Source organism: Hemicordylus capensis, chromosome 3 (assembly GCF_027244095.1).
Source record: "Hemicordylus capensis ecotype Gifberg chromosome 3, rHemCap1.1.pri, whole genome shotgun sequence".
In the NCBI taxonomy this organism is placed as follows: Eukaryota; Metazoa; Chordata; class Lepidosauria; order Squamata; family Cordylidae; genus Hemicordylus; species Hemicordylus capensis.
In genome coordinates, this window is record NC_069659.1 from 340,460,188 (window position 1) to 340,480,519 (window position 20,332).

General features: G+C 45.2%; 1 protein-coding gene across 11 annotated transcripts in view; it reads left to right on the forward strand.

The window, feature by feature from the left end:
• The window catches only part of NAALADL2 (N-acetylated alpha-linked acidic dipeptidase like 2), a 1,287,075-nt gene that overhangs the window by 800,281 nt on the left and 466,462 nt on the right, over positions 1–20,332 (forward strand). For all 11 annotated transcript variants that reach the window (XR_008319557.1, XM_053310111.1, XM_053310109.1 and 8 more), the window contains 2 exons: positions 2,593–2,863; positions 19,243–19,362. Coding sequence is in view for 10 of the 11 variants with exons in the window: in XM_053310111.1 (XP_053166086.1) it covers positions 2,593–2,863; positions 19,243–19,362 (391 nt within the window). In the remaining variant the exon portion in view is untranslated. The remainder of the gene's footprint in view (positions 1–2,592; positions 2,864–19,242; positions 19,363–20,332) is intronic.

Genomic DNA, 20,332 nt, shown 5'->3' on the forward strand with positions numbered 1-20,332 from the left:
TAAAGAAAGAGTCATAGAGCAAAAGATTCTTTTGTGGCAGTAGTCCTCTTATTCTGTGGCAGTATTCTTTTGTGGCAGTAGTCCTCTTACAAGAGCCAGTGTGGTGTAGTGGTTAGAGTGCTGGACTAGGACCGGGGAGACCCGAGTTCAAATCCCCATTCAGCCATGAGACTTGCTGGGTGACTCTGGGCCAGTCACTTCTCTCTCAGCCTAACCTACTTCACAGGGTTGTTGAGAAAGAGAAACTCAAGTATGTAGTACACCGCTCTGGGCTCCTTGGAGGAAGAGCGGGATATAAATGTAATAATAATAATAATAATTATTATTATTATTATTAGTCACACAATATGTTTAACACTTGTACAATCTGTATATCCAGGTACAGATCTGTATACAGGTATAGTTATTTGCATGTTAAGCTGAACACAGGTACAGCAGTGCACTTCCTATCTGTACCCTGCATTTGAGGGACCTGTACCCAAGTTCACTTTTAAAATGAATGCAGGTACAATCATTCACACAAAAACATGTACAAGGGTACAAACATCTGAATGCAAGTACAATATTATAAAGCTGTTCTCACAAGCAGCCAAGCCTGGGATCCCGGCAGATCCTGGCGCTGCAGTGCCACCATACCCGGTTCCATAGCCTGGCTGTTAGACAGGGTAGAAGGTGTGAGTCCACCCTTAACCCAGTTGCAGGGATCGTGTATCTGCTTGGGCTACTTGCAGCCCGAGCAGACACAGAGACAGGCACCTAGAGGAACTGTCTCCTGGGGGAAACCCCAAATGAACCACACTCAGTGTGCGGTGCATTGAGGGATATCTGGAGGCTGGGAGGCCTTGGCACAGCGTGGATTGTCTAGGAGGATGGTCCGTGCTCCCAGCAACATTTACTTCATTGTCTGGGGGTGGGGGGGGGGTGAGTTGGACCCAGCCTTCCCCCTGCCCACGCCCCAACCCCTGGACATGTGAAAGGCCTCAATACTTTAATAGGGCTAATGTGACATGGTATGGTTGCTAATACGTATGTATAGTTTGTCAGATATCAGGCTTGTTCACAAGCTCAAGTATTGGGTAGGAGAAGCCTCCTACTGCCTGCCAGTTAAAACCAAGGTTGGAGGCGCCCTCCATGATCATGATCACAAAGTTCTCCCACCCTTCTGCTGCTTAGCACGCAGTGCCTCCAACCTTGGTTTTACTGACAGATAATCAAATATTGGAAGCGCACACAGCTGTGAACTGGAGTAGCAGGCTTCTCCCACTCCCACCCTATTCTCAATCGTGTGGACTTCCTTATCATATAAAGGGAAACAGCCCCTGCCTAGAAGGTGTACAAATGTACATTAGAAGATGGTGGTGGGGAGTGCAACAGTTGACAAGGGACAGTGGAGATAGGACTCGTGGAAAACAACCATGGGTCGATTTAAATGGCAGGCCCTCCTGGAGATTGGCTGCAACCCTGTTACCTGAGCTGCTGAAGATCTTTGGAAGCCATGGGACTTCCTGGGCCCAAGTAGTTTTATTATCTCTGCCTTGCTCCATTCCTACCCACTTGACTGGTCTTTCCTGTCCCCCTTCCGCCAGTAGACTTTGTCTCTTTTTGTAGCTCACATATGCTGCTGTTACTATGCTTGCCTCACCTCTCAAACCCCTCCTGGATCCTTGGCCCCTGGATGGCTTTAGAAGTGGCTTAGACAAATTCCTGGAGGGCAGGACTAACAATGGCTACTAATCTGGTGGCCATGGGCACCTCCAGCCTCAGAGGCAAGATAGCTCTAAATACCAGTGGCAGGGGAGCAACAGCAGGAGAGAGGGCATGCCCTTACCTCTTGCCTGTGGGCTCCCTAGAGGCATCTGGTGGGCCACTCTGTGAAAGAGTGTGAATGCTGAACTAGATAGGCCTTGGGCCTGGCAGGGTTGTCCTTATGTTCTTAGGGCCCCATGTCAGTGGCAGCCCATGAACACGCCTCCGGGGAGGGCGGCGGGAGGCACCTTTAAGAGTAAATTAATTTGGTGCTCACCTCCGCAGCAGCGGCACCTGAACGCTGTTTGGAGCTGCAACATGCCGCCCAGCAGCGGCTTCAATGGAGCTGAGCCCCCGCCAGTGGCCAGGTGAGTGGCAGAGGCACTTCCCCGCCATAGGGGCTGCTGGGTGGCACGTTGCAGCTCCGAACAGCATTCGGGTGCCCCAGCAGTGGAGGTGAGCACCGAATTACTTTACTCTTAAAGGTGCTTCCCGCCGACCCCCCCCTCCCCCGGAGGCACGTTCACGGACCGCCACTGCCCCTTGTACCTGAGTTTATCTGAGCAATGGTTCTGCCTGTGGTTTGCTGCCTAAGCATGATCCTGCCTGGAAGGCATGGAATCCCTTCAGTGTGAGACAGTGAGCTGGGAGAAATCCTTTAATTTTTGAACATTTCTAGCCATGTTTTCTCCTCTTGCTGCTATGGACAAGCAAAACAGTTATTTTGAAATTCCTAATGCAGTATTTGCACCCTCTCTTGTGAAATAATGGTTACGGAATTAAATAGAAGGAATGTTCTGTTTAAACTTGTTAATCTAATACTTTTTTGTTGTTGATTCTTGTCAGAGATTTGATACAGTTGCGTGAGAAAGAAGAGAGAGAGATTGCAACGAAGCTTCTGATTCAATGGGCGTCCTATGGCCTTGAAGATGTCCAGCTTGTAAATTACTCTGTCCTGCTTGATCTGCCAGGACCTTCTCCAAATACAGTGACTCTGAATCACACTGCCGAGTGCTTTTATCCTAGTGGACAGCCATGTAACAAAGAGACCCAAAAGCTTCACAGTCAAGACCTCCTGTATTCCTACGCTGCTTACTCTGCCAAAGGAACTCTCATGGTAATGTGGCCATTTGTCTCTGTCATTTTGGTGAAAAAGAGGAAGGGAAATAAATTGTTTCAATCTCGGTTTAAACCAACAAATGTTTTGGACATATGTACCATATGGTGGGCTTCCAACAAGGCAAACAGGCATGCATAATCATTTAAGATACTTTATACCCTCAGTTACTGGCATGATCCATCTCTATTTTGCTTTATGTCTTTTTAAGCAGACATCGTATTGCTTTATATTTTGGGGTGGGGAGAATGTTGCTGCCTCTTTTAGATACATGCCAGATAGGTTTAGTGTAATTTTTGTCTTCTATAATTATGAAGTTATATAATTGTTGAAACCCTCTGCTGGGTATCATGGGATCCTTGAAAGGCTTATCCCAGAGGGCGGTGTTTCAGGGTCATAAGCTGGAGATAGGGTTGCCTGCTTGTAATCTGGATTTTCACTCTTTACCTTTAAGTCTGGGGGGCTTAGTAATAAGGCAAATGCTTTGCATGCAAACGGTCCTGGGTTCATTGGAGCAGCTCTTCACCAAGTGACAGGCCAGGGGAGTTGTCTGTGTGTGCCCTCCTATATGCCAAGTCAAGTACCTATCGCTGCTGTCACAAAGGAAAATAAAGAGGAGGTGGTGGTGGAGGAGTGTGTATACAAGTGGCATTTGTGCCCAACAAACTAGCCTGCCAGGTGCTTGCCAGCTTCTCTGATTTCTGCGATGGAAGGGCCAGTCAGATATGACAGCAGCAGTTTCAAGATCTCACTGTCCATAGAGTGTGGCATGGGTTGTTAAAGTGAAAGGAGCACTTTACTAAGGAGTGCAGAAGTCTCTCTGTTCTCATAGCTTAACTCCTCCCAGCATCATACCTGGTGGGTCAGGTGTGGCAGAAAGCAAAGTCAAACAAGCAGGTGGTCAAGAGTCAGAGACAGTTTGTTAGGGCAGGCAAGGCAAAGTCAAAGAGGCAAGAGATCAGAAGACAAAGATCAGTCCATTAGGATCAGGCAGGGTTGAAGTCCCAAAACAAGCAAAGGGTCAGAAGCCACGGGGTCAGGGGCAGGAGCAAGGTAGTACACATCCACAGTAAAGCTGCTTCAGTATATGGTGGATGCAAACCGACACCTTAAATACAGAGCCAACACTGTAGGCCCACCTGAACCGAAAATATCTTAAAGAGACTGCATGCTCTTTCTTAAGCACTGGCTGCGGTGTAGCTGGGAAGTTGCTGCTGAGGATTGAGGTGCTTTGGGTTCATCCTCTGACTCAGAGGGCACAGGCAAGGGTGTGTTGAGGGGGTCAGCAGCTGCTGGCATATCCATTAGTGGGGGAGAGGGCCCCTCAAAGTTTGCCTCGTTCTGTGAGTCCTCTTGGCCAGTCAGGCTCCGGGGTCACAACCACTTCATCTTGAGAGCCCCTGGTGTCCAGCTCAGAGATCATGACTCCTTCATCCTGGGTCTCCTCCGTGTCAGACTCAGGGTTCATGACACCCAGACCCTCTCCCCAAATGCTTTTCTCCTAGCTGAGGTAACTTCAGGCATTTCCATTCAACTGAGGGGCGAAGCACCCCGGGGAGGCAGACTGCAAGGAGGTTAGCTCCTGCTTTCCTCATCCTGAATTTGACCATTTCCTACTCTCTAGATTCATGGATAGGGGTATTTTACAAGCTGAATTCCATTAATTGGAGACACCAAGTCTGAACCTGGGACCTTCTGCATGCAAAGGGGCTTTCTCTACCACTTTGCTTTTAAAATTGTTGCCCCTTCTCAATTCTGGGGGTACAGTCCTTATATTCCAGATCTGGAACTTTCAGGACTGTACCCCCAGCAAGAGTATACTCTCAGAGAACCCATTCACTCAGTGGATGCTTCCAGGGGGGTAACCTTGCCCCCCATTTAAAGGGTGCAGTCCTAATGTCCAGGTCTGAAGCCAGCTTGGAAAGACTTTCTGGGCCTTCCTGGGAGGTTAACATTGTGTGTCCCCCACCCCACCCCGGATTTCATCCTTAAACACCAGCAGTCCTTAAAAGCAGCATGGAGCCAGATGATTTTGGGATGATTTTGTTCCTATATTCCTCTCAGAAGTAGAAGCATTTCTGGCAGGATAACAGGGATTTTCGTTGGAATTCCAACCATCAGGCCTCCCTGCTTTCATATAGGGCAGGCTTCCCCAAACTGCGGCCCTCCAGATGTTGCTGAACTACAACTCCCAGCATCCCTGGCCACAACTTATTTTGGCTGGGTATGCTGGGAGTTGTAGTTCAGCAACATCTGGAGGGCCACAGTTTGGGGAAGCCTGATATAGGATATCCTTCCAATAATGCCCATAGTGGACATATCTGTTTGATATTCCTTTTGACCAACAGGTCTGCCCCGTCCTAATGTCTGTGCTTGTCTTGGTGGTTCAAGCCAAACCAGTTGCCCAGATTTGGAGTTGATAGAAGCCCACACTAGCTGAATCATGAAAGGCACTATTTTGTATGATATTGACAAATGCTCTGCTGGAGTGATTCTTTTCTTTGGACACATTTGTAAGTACTGCACGACTACTCACACATGACACCCCCCGTGACTGCTATTTAACATTTATTTAGTGTTTGGTGCAGAGCAGAACATTGGAATGAACAGTCCAACCCCAGAGGGGCTGTAATCTACATTTGGTAGACAGAAGAGGAGCTTGGGGAGAGATAAATTTCTAAGCATCCACACCTGCTCTTGGGAAATGTCTGCTCCAAATATCTGTAGGCCTCCAGAACTGAAGATCCATCTGGGGATCATGCTGTATAATTAAACATAGCCATCTGTAAATGTACAGAGAATTATGGTTTTCTGTACAAAGTCCTAGCACTTTGGTTTACTTAATTATAGATCTCTGTTGTCTGAATCAACAGCCTGATCTTAGAAATCTAAGTAGCCATGGCAGTGCAACAGCAGCTCTTACAGTAACAGAGAGCAGAGCAGAGTTGCACGGACACAACTACAAGGGGATCTTTTGAAGTCTGTGGCAAGTTTTTTAAAATATAATCTTGCAGTGCCGTTATGCCAGTTCACTCACTGGCTTCACACACATTGCATTTTGTCAGCATCAGTGGCTCTCTGGTGGCTGGAATGTCTCTAAATTGTGCTCTCCAGTCCTACTTTAATCCCAGCTGATATGTCTCTGTGTTGGAGATGGAGTTCTACTGCAATGACCTTTTGCACCAACTATCCTAATGACCACTAGGGGCATTGGGCGTAGAGATAACTAGCGAGGATCTCCTTTACATGTCCCTGCTTTCTTCTACTCTATGACCCCTGTTTTGACTCCTCAGGTACTTCATGTAGTGAGTTAGTCCTTTTCCTTTCCTCCTAGAAAGAAGACGGAATCATCTCTCTCTCTTCCTGCCTATTAATTATGTAGCTGATAGATAGGATAGGTCTTTCCTATCCCAAATGTATTTCACCAATAAACTAGTTAAGTAACTTAGACTCTACAGTGATCTCCATGCATGTTCCTTAAATAGCTGCAACAACTAAACTCTGCACTCTGTAACTGGAGTGGTAGCTTCCTTGGTGCTTTGCTAAATAATCACAAACCCCAACACTCTGTGCACAGGAATCCTCAGAATGAATTTCTACCAGAGGTTGAAGCTTTCAGAGGCTAACAACAACTAGGCAGTTTTTATGTCTCTAGTTCTATGCATAAATTCAGAAAATTGTATTTCCTCGTTCTCTCCCACTCCCAAACATCCTGCCATTCTAGTCTAGTGAAAGGGTTAAGGTTGTTGAGCTTGCAATCAAGAGCCCTTTGAAGGCTTTCTTTTCTATGCATGGTATGTGTGACATTTATTTAAATATTATTATATATTTATTAAATTGTTTTCATCTTGCCATTCCAGTAGTTCAAAATGGCTCCCCTGCAAAAAAACAAAACCCACTTTAAACACAAAACTAAAACAACCATGTCAACATTCATACGCCCACTACAACATGTAATTTCAAATTGCCACAGAAAATAACTCCAAGGCCTAACGAATGAGATAGGTTTTACAATCGCCTCCAACCCCTGTTGCCATCCAGACCTGCAGCAAGGCTGGAACAGACCACAGAACTTGCTGACTGGGCCCAGTTGATGAGCAAGCTCATGTGTGGAGATATGCAGAGAGATGAGGTAGTTTCAGATGTTATAAATGCACCCCACTCTCAGAGGTGCACCTAGGTAATTTTGGAACCTGGACCTAAAGGCCTTTGGAGGGCCCCCTCCCTTGCAGATTAAGCATTGTCCTGCTTGGCCAGGCAACCATCCCACCCGGGACAGACTAAAAAGGATTTGGGGGCCCCCAGGGGCTGTGAGGCCCTGGACTTCGGCCCAGGAGCCCAGGGTTAAGAGCGCCTTTGCCCACTGTAGCCATGTACAGCAGAGCAGGGGCGAGGAAGCCCCCCCAGCCATCACTCATCCACATGCCTCGCCACTCTACTCATGCTTACAGTAGGGCTTGTCTGGATCTATTAATGAATAATGGGAGGACAGCTGGTCTTGTGGTAGGAAGTATGAATTGCCCCCTTTGCTAAGCAGGGTCTGCCCTGGTTTGCATTTGAATGGGATACTACATGTGATCACTGTAAGATATTCCAAGATATCCTGTAAAAGCACCTGCATATTTGGGGGCAGAAGGTTCCAAGTTCCCTCCCTGGCATCTCCAGATATGGCTCTGAGAGACTCCTGCCTGTAACCTTGGAGAATCCACTGCCAGACTGTGTAGGCAATACTGAGCTAGATTGACCCGTGGTTTGGCTCGGTATAAGGCAGCTTCCTATGCCCATATGTTCCTAACTGAGCACAGAAGCTCAATTTGGTTCTCCCCCCCCCAGAAAGAGCCTCTACATTTGCCTCGACATATTGCTGTAGTCAACATGTGGTGGTGACTCCATCAGAGAGGCAACTGCTCTACACTTTCAACAAGCTTACATTTGTGCTGCTAATAAAAATATTATTTTTATCGGTTGTATATCATTGATTCAACACTGTTGCTGCTGCCTGTTTTCACTTGAACTACCAGCAGAAAGAGCTAATAATGACTTCCCAAAGGCCGCCTGCCAGACAAGCTAAAGGACTCCTTTGGTTTTGACATGGTTATTCATAGAACAGAAGCACTCCGCTTCTTTGAAAACCTGTCATGCCCATTCATCTAGTGACCGTTTTTGTACCCGACTCCAATTTGTGCTTTCTAGTAACAGTGTAAAGCAGCATTCGTGGTACACAAAATCATCTTCTGAAAACACATTTAGTACAAGTGATGGATGGTGCACTTTCGCTACCTTTCTGTAATTTGTGGTGTAGTGGGAAAAGTGACGCTGTTTAACCCATTATAATGACAGGTAGGGTCAGTGTATGATTTTGCAGAGTGTGGTCCTTTTGGCAGAGAAATATATTTTACAATGACTATGTGAATGATTCACCATATTTCAGGTCAGTGGGAGGAAAAAAAACAACATCCTGAGGTATGCTATATATGGAGTTAGAAAATCACATACACATTGTAATTTGGTAGCAATGCGAAATGCTTGGTTGCTCATATTTATTTATTTACACACTGCTGCTCGGGGTGGCTTACAATAAAACCATAAAAACATCAAATCCATTATGAAAGAGTAAAAGACAATGAGATACAGTCAATCATCTTAAAGCACAAATAAAGACAGAGGAGATAATATGGCATATCAATTAGAACAGCAGCCAGGATTAAAACAAAAATACCGCCAGTCTTTAAAAGCTTCTTTGAAAATGAAGATTTTAAAGTTCTTTTTAAAAGTCAGCAAAGAGGGAGACTGGCAAAGGCCTTCTGGGAGGGCATTCCAAAGACGGGGCGCAAGAAAGCCCTGTATCTGGTCTCCATCAGCTGGATTTATGTCAATGGCAGGACCGAGAAAAATAGATCATGCGCACAACCTTTCTGGGGGAGAGGGGGCAGGCGGGCTGCAGGGAAGTCAGGAGCTCAGCTGCCTTCCCTGACAGCCGAGCAGCTGCCATCCTCCTCTCCATCCTCTTCGCCGTGCACCCACACAAGTGGTGGTGTGGTGGAGAGAAATGCTGGGGGTGGGAGGACTCGCCACTTCCCCGAGTTTGCTGCTGGAAATGGTGGTGATTGGGGGAGGGTAGCCGTTTAATCTGGTGGCAGTCACCCAGACAATTGCCAATGCTTAACCTCAGCGAAACACTGGGTTAAAAACAAGGGCTTGGCATGGGGGCAGAGCCAGGATTGGGCTTGATCCCAGCGCTTCACACATGCAGGACTCAATCTGAGGGCCCTGTCAGATTTGTATGGGTGAATGTGGTCCAAAAGCTACCCTGGTCTCAAGCCATGTAGGGCTTTAAAGGTCAAAATCAGCACTTTGAATCTGGCCTGGAAGCAAACTGGTTACTAAGGAAGCTGCCACAGGATAGGTCTAATTCTTGTGTAGTGACGAGCACTTGTGAGTGTCCTTGCAGCAGTATTCTGGACCAGCTTAAACTTCTGAAAATCTTCAAAGGTAACCCCGCATAGAGTGCATTGCAGTAGTCCAATCTGTTAGCAACAGAGGTCAGTTCTGGTTTCCCCAAGTAGAATTGCAGCTGGTGTACTAGCAGAAACTGGTAGAATTCACTTCTGGATACTGCTGTCACCTGGACCTCCAGGAATAGGAATTCAGGAGTGCCCGCAAGCTGTTGGGAACCTCACCCAAGACCAGATTTATCTCACTACTTGGATCACCAATTTGACTGACCTAAAGCACCTCCGTCATATCTAGATTAAGTTTCAGCTTGTTCGCTCCCAGAACAGTCTCCAGACTCCAGAGATGTACCACACAAAGAAACACGGATGGATAAGAAAGCCATCCGTGCTTTTGCAAAGCTCTCCAAGGCACAAGAAAAGCAGAGGCCAGCACCAAAAGTAAAATAGAAAAAGGACAAAAAGATAAATTGGTGCAAGAGAGATAGTAAAGTGAAAAATGTCTTATCTATAACTTCTTTAAACAATCCTGACTCATTTTGAGCTGTCATTCAACAGGAGAAGAAAAGAGCACAGACAAGCAGACACTCGTAGCTGGGCGGCAGGATCAGCCACCCACATGACTGCTGGCTCCGTCACGGAGCCGACAGGGGTGGCGGGGATCAGGGACCGCATGGCCCCTGGAAGTTCTGGAATGCCCTGTGTGAGTGTACAGGGCATCCTGGAGAGACCTCCGAACCTGGGAGGCTCCTCGTGTCGCCATGGCGTGGAGCTGTGCCATGGCGGCACATGATCAGAAAACCCAGGATAGTGGAGCGCTCACTCCGCTAACCTGGTCTAAAGGGGGGGGGGGGCGCTACTTTGGCAGGCTAGCCACCGGAGAACCACCGGCTCACCCGCGAGCCCTCACGATGGGGAGAAATCGGGCTGGGCTTCTTTAGCCCGGTTTTCCCTATCGTGAGAATAGCCTCCTAGTTTCTTTATCCATGGCTTCAGATATAGGCGATTTTTCACCTATCCACAGCTCCTGAATGGCTGGAAATGACTTCTGGTGTAATTTCCAGCTGCTACTTTGAAGCGCAGAGCCATTTTGTTAATTTTGTGGGCTGGCTGGGAAGGAGGGTTGGGGGGGGGCATTCCTAGAGACCTGGAGAACAGGGCACTATGCATTTCTAACCTTATTTCTTCCCCCTTCCTGCTTTTTAGAGGGTTTAAAACAAAAACAAAAAACGTTCAAGGAACCCAATCCCCGCAGATTCAAGGTCTATGAGATGCTCAGAGTTTTGGTATCCACGGAAATTGGTATTTACAGAACCTCCACAAATAATGAGGGCCACAATGCTTAGTAGGCAGAGAGTAGCCTCCTCTCACATCCTTTGGCTGCCTTGGAGCAGTATGGGCACCTCTCTCGTAAGAACATAGGAAGCTGCCTTCTACTGAGTCAGACCATTGCTCCATCTATCTCAGTATTGTCTACACTGACTGACAGTGGCTTTCCAAGTTTTCAGGAAGGAATTTCTCCCAGCCCTACCTGGAGATGCCAGGGAGTGAACCTGGGACCTTCTTCAGGCAAGGAGATGCTCTGCCACTGAGCTACAGCCCCATCCCCTAAGGGGACTATCTAACATCAGGCAGCACTCATACGTAGTCCAAGTCAGGGTGGACCCCGCTTAGCAAAGGGGACAATTTATTCTTGCTACTGCAAGATCAGCTCTCTCACCACACTCAACATTATACTATGCTTCCACACCCTCCTCATTCCCCCCCCCGCAGCACATCTTCCAGTGCTATCTATCAGCACATTGTCAGAAGTACACATTGTTGGCCATGATTTTATAAATCTGGTGCTTGGGATCATGTGAAACATAGCAAAGCAAAACTCTAGTTGCCAGAGGCGTATCTAGGGAAAATAGTGCCTAGGGCAAGCACTGAAATTGCGCCCCCTGTCCAAACATCTGACACCCATCTGATTCTCTGTACATAGTGCCAAACTGAATATGTGTACAGTGACTTATATTAATTTTTTTTAAAAAAATTAAAATTAAAATTTCTTAATTTTTTTAAAAATTAATTTTAAAAAAATTACCCGTAGCCCCTTCGGGGGGCTTCCTAAAGGCTGTGGGGGGGTCTTCAAAGTTTTCCCCTCCCCTCTCTGGCCTCTAGAGCCTTGCAGGGACCATTTCAGCATGTGCGGTGGCCATTTTTTTTTTAAAAAAATTTTTAATGGCCACTGAAAACAAAATGGTGACTGCGCATGCACAGAGGCCATTTGAGCATGCGCGGTGGCCATTTTGTTTTCAGCAGCCATTTATTTTTTTTTTTTAATTTTAGAAAAATGGCGCCCCCCTTTAAGTGGCGCCCGGGGCACGTGCCCTGCCTGCCCTACCCCTAGATACGCCCCTGCTAGTTGCTTCGGATAGATGTCACTGGCTTACAACCAGACTAGCATAGGGCTAGATTATGCTGTTGTGCTAACACAAGGATGTTGTGCAAGAAAGGATTGCCTGTCAAGACTAGAACCTATGTTAGCAGAAGTTGCACCACAAGTTGCACAGTGTTGTGCACTGCATTGTGCAACAAATCACACAACAAGTTGTGCAACCTTGTCCTGCAGCCTTGCCTTACATATATATCCTGGAGATGGTCTTCCACTAGTGGATGCGCAACATTGCTGAGCACCACAACCTCTTAAATGTGCACAATGTAAACATGCAAACTTCTTAAATGTGCACAATGTCTATTGTTGTGCTAGTGCAACAGTAGTCTGGCTGTCAGCCACTGAGTTTTGTTTTTCCTGACTTGGAAATACGGATCTCGGCAGCTCATAATGATCACCTCAGCTATAGGGCAAGCATTAACAGATCTGAGAGTTCTCCATTTGTATTGAACATGAGGCACATGGAAATATTTTTGCCTGTTTTTTATTCTCACTATAACTTATAGAGGTCATGGGAAGATGGGCTGTAAGGGAGAGCTAGTAGAGTCTGCAAGAAATCCCTTTGAATATGCAAATCGAATAAATAATAATTAGCGGCTTGATTTAGGAAGCTTGCCAGAGGTTGGTCAGCTTCTGTCCCAGTTATAGAACTGCATAGCTTCTTTTTCTCAAAGGCTTGAGTGTGTCACTGGGCTTGCTCCCTGCTCCCAGGAGGCTTGCAATATCACTTCAGGGGATGTTTGGATAAAATTGTGTGAACACTAATTGGTCTAGGACTTGAACTAGAAATAGGTGACATTTTAAACCAGTCTAATAAAGTACAATGAACATTATGTGTCAATTTAGAACTTTCAGAAAAAACCCAAGAGGTCTCACAGATGCTCATAACTGGTGACACAATTCCATATTGAGCCAAGGAGATATTGCCTTTCACTGTACCTGCAGAACTGAACCCACACTGTGGCTATCAAATTGAGCATGATCCAAAAATAAGATGATGTAACCCATACAGTCAGTAGGAATGAGCACAAATCGATTTTTGCTATTCAATTCGAGTTTGAATCAAATCATCCTGATTTGATTCGAGCTCAAATCTGCTGCCCTCGAATCTGGGTTTATTTGATTCAAATTGGATTTGATTCCATTCAAATTTGAATTGATTTGGCCTAATTTATAAGGGCTAGGGGGCACCAAAGTGGGTTGTGTGGCAGGACCCCATGGGTGCCAACTGCCACCCAACCCAAAAAGAAATCTGGTGATTTTTAAGGAATTTCTATGTGCTGTGGATTCTCGGCTGTGAGATGACTTCTTCATAGAGAAGAAGTCATTTCACAACTGAAAATCCACACATAAAAAATCCTGAAAATTCATCCCTGGCAATAATGGCAAAGCTTGGAGGGAACAAAATGAAGATCATTGGAGGGAAATGGAGGCTTGAATCGCTCAATTGATTCAAGCCCGGGAACTGTGGATAGGTGAAAATGGTCAATTTTAAATACCAGGGATAATGAAACTGGGTCTCTGTCCCATCTGCAGATACGTGAAACCACAGTTGCCGAAACCACCTGTATATATACATCAAGAGCAACTATTTCAAATATGAAAACTGCATTTTCAAAGGGGAATATGGGATGCTCACTCAAATATTGTGCCCTTTTGAAAGAGAGTCTCCTGATGAAGTTCTAGTTTGAATCATGCTAATGTAACTGGGTACATTGTTGAGCTTTCTGAGAAACAGTCAGCCTGAGAGCCCTTGTGAAATCATCCTGCCATGCTATGCCTGATTCTAACCCTGCTCTGGGCCAGCTGTAGACATTTTTACACCAAAATTGTGTGACTTACATCTGTTAGTTCTAAAATAAGGAGAGATCAATATTTATTCTTCAGTATAGCAGGACTCTGACATAACGGGCCTTAACTCTGTGCCTTGCCTATCTTATGTTATCTTGATTAATCAGTAACTTACTTTATACAACTTGGTGTCAGGTACTTGGGGAAAAAGTATATCCTGCAATATAACAACAGTAAAAATTGCCAGAATAGCTTTTCTGGAGATTTTCTTTTTCACTTAGAGAATAGTAGGCATATATGTGTGTGTGCTTAAGGCTATAACTGTGTATGCATGTACGCAATACCTTTTGGTATTGGGCGGTATATAAATATAAGTTTGGGCGGTATAGAAATGTGATGAATCAATCAATCAATAATTTAAAAAAGGGGGGAGGGAAGCATAGATGAATAGCAATTTGCAGCCCATGTACTAAGGAGGTTCACACACTCAAAATGTTAGGAACAGGAAGGTATATGAGAAGGGAAAACTCTTCATTAAACCCTTTAGTATCTGGAAAGGTCCCTGCCAATTCCTGCATGTGGGCACATATTAGCCTTTGAGAGAGAGAGAGAGAGAGAGAGAGAGAGAGAGAGAGAGAGAGAGAGGTGTGACTAATAAGTCCCATACTATTTTTATGTGTAGATGGGATGGCAACTAATGTCATGGAAATATAATCTGAAAAAGTATTAATGACTAAAACATGCTTTGAGGGCAGTTTCGTGATAGTATAGAAAGCCAGCTAGTCTTCAGTGCTTATCTTCGTAGGCTCTGAATTTGTTACTGCTTGGAGAAGTAAGAGTGTGAGGCAGTGGTGTGAGTGGGATATTATTTTCTTGGAAGGGGAACCCTTGAACTGTGACTAAGCCAAGATGTAGGCAAAAGTAACACATCTAGTAGAAATCAAATCAACCCAAGCGCAGCAAAGATGCAACAAAATATCTGAGCAATATGGACGTGTCCCATCTGCAGCTCAAGGAAAGTACAGAAATGCCACAGTTAATGCATTTGCTGTTAAAATACTTTGTAACAATGCAAGTAATATGGTTTATTCCATCAAGTGTAAAGCTGGATTTTCCTTGAGATGCTTATTCTTTTCAGACTATAGATTGTGTTTTAGAGAGTAAGCACCTAGTTTGAATGGATTAATCAACGCAGTTTAGTAGTTCCATAGTTATCGATGTAAGAGGATTTACTTTTGCATATCTAAAGCTAACTCACAAGTGTGTATGTGTGCGTGTTCTCAGCAGCTGATAAAAGTCTGTATGTTTCTCTTTGTTTTTTAAATAGCATTATTTCTCCCAAGAAAAGCAGTTTATCTGTGCTTTGCTGCTGCTTTTGCCTTTGCTGTCCAGAATGTATAAAGATCAGGATTATATCATTCTAATTTTATATCACTGGAAGTGAAAGCTAAAAGCATCACCGGGTCTATTCCATTCATGATGGTGGGGTTTGTTGCACGAAAGAAAGAAAGGAGGCACCCACTCAGGAGCTCTAGTCCTCAGCTCCTGAAAAGACCAACAACCTGAGACAACGAGGCTATTCCCACAACGGTGATTGCTCCGTTAACATTGTTTTTGTGTGTCTCCGTGGTGTGCGGCGATAAACCCCTGACCAGGAGGCTGCAAGCAGCCTCCCAGGCTCAGGGGTCTCTCCAGGATGCCCCATGTACTTGCGTGGGGCATCATGGGGCTTTCCGGGGCCACGTGGCCCCCAGTCCCCACGGCCCCCACCGGTTCCGTGTCGGAGCCAGTAGCTGTGTGGGCGGCCGATCCAGCTGATCCAGCCAAGCAGCTGCTAAGCCCGCTCTACTCGCAGAACCCCATCAGGCCTTTCTCATGTGTCATGTGAAGCGCCTCCCTGTTTTATTAATCTTATGTAATTTCCTTGTTTTAATATTGTAAACCACTTTGGGTGCCTTTGTCAAGGCAGAAAGGTGGCATAAAAATGCAATCAATCGATTAGTCAGTCAATGTGCATGTGCTGCGAAAGTGCTGGGTGTTCTACAAGACCTGGTTACATTATTAACAGGAATAACTTGCTGATTCTAGGGAGCTTCCTGTCAGCATAAATACACATTTTTAAAGTGTTTGTTTTACAGCAGCCTGTACAGATCTTATCCAGCCTGGATTGATATAATCATAATTCCTTGTGTTCAAGCCCAGCCTCTGACACCCTGCTGGCAACAGGGAGCAGGACCATCCCCACCCACCTTCCCCATCTCCTGACTTTCCTACTTTCTGAGCATGCCAGGATTTTAAAGCACAGAGGTGAGAAAGGAGCTGAGAAAGGAGGTTCTAGCTTCACCAGCCGGATGGTGAGGGGAAGAGTGCAAGAGAAAGCCATCCAATAATAGAAGCCAGAAAAGAGTGCTAAAAGTGCTTGAAGCTGCTGCAGTGGCTTCCGAGATGTTTCTGAATGAAATACAAAGTGCTGGTTATTACCTATAAAACCCTGAATGGCTTGGGTCCAGGGTACTTAAGAGAGCACCTGCTCTGTCATGAACCCTGCCGCCTGTTAAGATCGTCTGGAGAGGTCCGGTTACAGTTGCCGCCAACTCGTTTGGTGGCAACTCAGGACCGGGCCTTCTCTGTGGCTGCCCCAGGGCATTGGAATGAGCTCCCTGCTGAAATAAGAGCATTTCCTTCTCTGTTTGTTTTTAGGAGGACCCAGAAGACGTACCTGTTTTCCCAGGGTTTTAACTGAATTTAAAATTTAAAAATTTGATGTGTTTTTTTCTATTGTGATTTTTATTTATTATTTATTATTGAAATTTTTATACCGCCCTTCCAAAAGGCTCAGGGCAGTTTACATTAAAAGGCTCAGGGCAGTTTTATCTGTTTTATGAACTTTAAATGTTCTCTATATTATATTATATTATGTTTTAATTTGTACACCGCCTAGAGATTTCTATATCAGGCAGTACAGAGATCCAGTTATAAATAAATAAAATAAATGTACCTCCCTTGCATCACCAATCCGCACTTAAAAACTCAGGTATCTCTCCATATTTGCACCTGTGAAGTGCTGAAGGGTATGGCACAGAGGTCAGGGCATGGAGCCTCTGCATGCAGGTGAGCATGCATGGGAGGCATGGAGGAGGGCTGGCCTCATCCCTGCTCTTTGTTTCTAGGTCAGTAATAACAACATCCATTGCTGAGTGGCCAGGGAAGAAGATGAGTCTGGTTCAACATAATCGTTCCTCTCCATTCCCTTCCAGCTTGCTGGTCATGCCACATATACTTTAGAAGCAGTGAGCAGCCTTTTGCATAGTGGATATTGCAGGATACTACATGTCCCAAGCAGGAGGAGGGGAAAGCCTCAGATTGCTATTCTGTGGCCTCCATATTGCTTTGTCCCTGGGAACTGCCCACCTCCACGCATAGAGAGAAGGATTGGAATCCATGGATGGTATTTTTTCTGTCTCACACAATTAAAAGTGATTTTAAATAATCTTAAATGGTTTTGATTTTTAATTGCTTAAATGGGTTACTGTACCTGAATCCAAGACTAGGTTTTCCCCAAGTTTGTTGATTAAGAAATTGGCGGTCATCTTAAATCTGGGATCCCCTTCCTTTTGGGGTAAATAGTATAACCTATAGCTGAATTCAGAAGTAACAGGAAACCAGAGGTCCCTTCACCTCCAATTTCCTCACCTACATGTCCAAATTTGGGGAAATGGAGTATGCAGCAGAAAGGGACCCATGGTATCCCTCCCCAAACTCCACACTGGAGGGCTCACCCTCAAGCCGAACCTGCTGGGCCGGTCTGGGGCTGGTTCATGGGGGGTTTTCTAATGCAAAAAGGCAGACTTACCTTCATTGTGGGGCTTTGTGGGTGCTGCCGTGGCTGAGGTTCTCCTGAGGTTCCCCCTCCCGTCTCCTGAGGTTCCCCCTCCCCCCAGCCTCCTCCAGTTGTTTTTGGCCCCTTTTGTACTGTTTTTGGCCCATTACGGGATTCTCTGTGCTGGCGGTGGCCATTTTGAAGGCCACCATACATGCACACTGGCCATCAGCATGCCATCTGCATGCACTGGTCAGTCTCCAAAATGGCCACCGCCAGCACAGAGAAGGTTTCTCTGAAGGGCTGAAAATTGACTGAAATGGGCCAAAAACATCTCAAAAAGATCTGAAAATGACCGGGGGAAGGCCAGTGGGGGAAGGGGGTTTAAGGCTTTAAGAGGGGTTTGGATAACTTCATGGAGGAGAGGGCTATCAATGGCTACTAGTCAGAGGGCTATAGGCCACCTCCAGCCTCAAAGGCAGGATGCCGCTGAGTACCAATTGCAGGGGAGTAACAGCAGGAGAGAGGGCATGCCCTCAACTCCTGCCTGTAGGCTCCCAGTGGCATTTGGTGGGCCACTGTGCAAAACAGGATGCTGGACTAGATGGGCCTTGGGCCTGATCCAGCAGGGCTGTTCTTATGTTCTAAAGGGGGAACCTCAGGAGACACCCCCTGCTGCACCCCTCCCCAAGCCCTGCAATTTCATTCCCACCCCTGTGAACCAGGCCCAAACCGGTTCAGACTTGAGCTGGACCGGGCCCAGCTCTAGTGTGCACAGAACCAGACAGGACACGGTTCAGTTAGAGTCTGGTTTTACTCAAACCAGACCGGGTTTTCCGGTTTTGTGCACCCCCTATATTTAAGCCATATTTTAAAGGGGGGATGTCTTAAATTCAGGGTCATCCTCTATTTGGGTAAATACAGTATTTATTTTGTTTTTGTCTGTTTTTATTTGTTTGAACTGTATAGAACCATCTAGGTTAGGCAGTCTTAAAGTTAACAACAACAGCAATGCAAGATGCCTGTCTTGACATCTTTCTGGCATTTTCCTTTATCTCATGGTGGTGGGGAAGATTGTTCTAATCACTGCTTTACATGCAACTCATTTACATAGCAGAGCAAACATACAGCACAGTAATGGAACAAAATGGGGAACATCAGCTCATCAACCACTTTAGGCCTGACCCTGTTTGAAATGATCTTGACAAATTTGTTCTTGACAAATTGGCAATCTCATCATTTGAAATTGCAAAAACTGAACCAACAAACCACAAAAAATCAAAATAAAGTCTTGTCACTGAGGGTTGCCCCCAGTGTTCTCTCTAACCCCTGTTAGAGGGGTTGATTCCCAGATGTTGTTGACTACAACTCCCACAATCCCCAAGCAAAAGCCATTGCAGATGGGGATTCTGGGAGTTGTAGTCAACAACATCTGGGAATCCCTGTTAGAGGGAACAGTGGTTGCTGTATGTATGTACATCAGTATCTATATAGTGGGCAACATTCCAGACTAGTTAGTCATGATTTAGCACCATTTAAATCAAATGGAAGTTAAGTCATGACTAATTTAGACTGGATGTTACCTGTAGCATACAAGTGAACCATGCATGTTGTTACTACTACTACTACTACTACTACTACTACTACTACTACTACTACTCTTATTTTTATAATTATTATGTTTGCAAACACCTGCCTTATATAGGTGCAAATGAAGATAGAATTGACCATATGTCAATGCAAAGGCAAATACATTTTTGTCACCATGTAATCTAAGTGAATCAGCTTTCTGTGGCAATCAGTCACTTGTATTATCATTCTACATGTGTTAAGAAAGAACACACTGATAAAGCATATCTATCTATTTCTGTTTATGCAGGCTGAAGTCATTGATGTGCAGTATGGAACTGTGGAAGATTTGCTCAGGATTCACAGCATTAAAAATGTCTCTGGGAAAATTGCGCTTTTGAAACTAGGACATTCGCCTCTATTGTATAAGGTTAGTTATAGATTTAAAGAAATTTATCCTCGTGAATCACTGCTTTCCTTCGTTTTTGAATTGCAACTATTACAATGATACCTGGTTGTGACTTGATCTCCCTAACCTGCCTTTAACTGGATCGTTCCTACAATTGCTTGCTGCAGTTTTTGCCCATTTCCAGCACAAATGTTCTGTTCCCAGAATGTTTTAGATGATTACAATGAAGCATGACTGGCTATCTCGCTTGCTTTTTCTCTCCAGGAGGTAACAGCAAGAAAGGTATTTAATATGTTTCAGTCTGATGGCAAGACAGATAAGGAAGAAGTTCAAGTTTTGCTTAATAAATGGGAAGCATACTGTACATCCAGAAGAAATGGTACCTATGAAAAGCACTGATACTTCACTATAACTCAGAGTGAGGGGGAGAGCATAGACCCATGTGTGGCTGGTTTAAAGATTCCATACAAGCAGAGCTATGTGAATCACTTATGTTATTTGTTTGTGTGTTTCTTCCGTGTATACCCCACGTTTCACAGTGTGTGGCATGCAGTCAGGGAGGCTGAGATCTAGGGATGTGCAAATTGATTCGGGTACAAATCGATTTGTACCCGAATCTAGGGGATTTGGGTGATTTGCAGACAAAAAAATCACCCCTGTGGTCCATTGGCTAGATCGGGTCCAAATCAAATTGTGCCTGATTCAATTCGAATCTATTTGAGATTTGGACCCCTCCTATTAATTCCCCCAGATTTCCAGCTTTCATTTTTAAATAAAAGCTAAGCTCTAGCCCTTGTAAAAGTGAAGTTATGGAGCACCATGTGTGGTCACCATTTTTCAAGTGTTTGGATTCTTTGGTGTATAATCACTTTACTTCAATGAATCCCCCTTTTGACCCCTTCTATTAATTCCCCCAGATTTCCAGCTTTCATTTTAAATAAAAGCTAAGCTCTAGCCCTTGTAAAAGTGAAGTTATGGAGCACCATGTGTG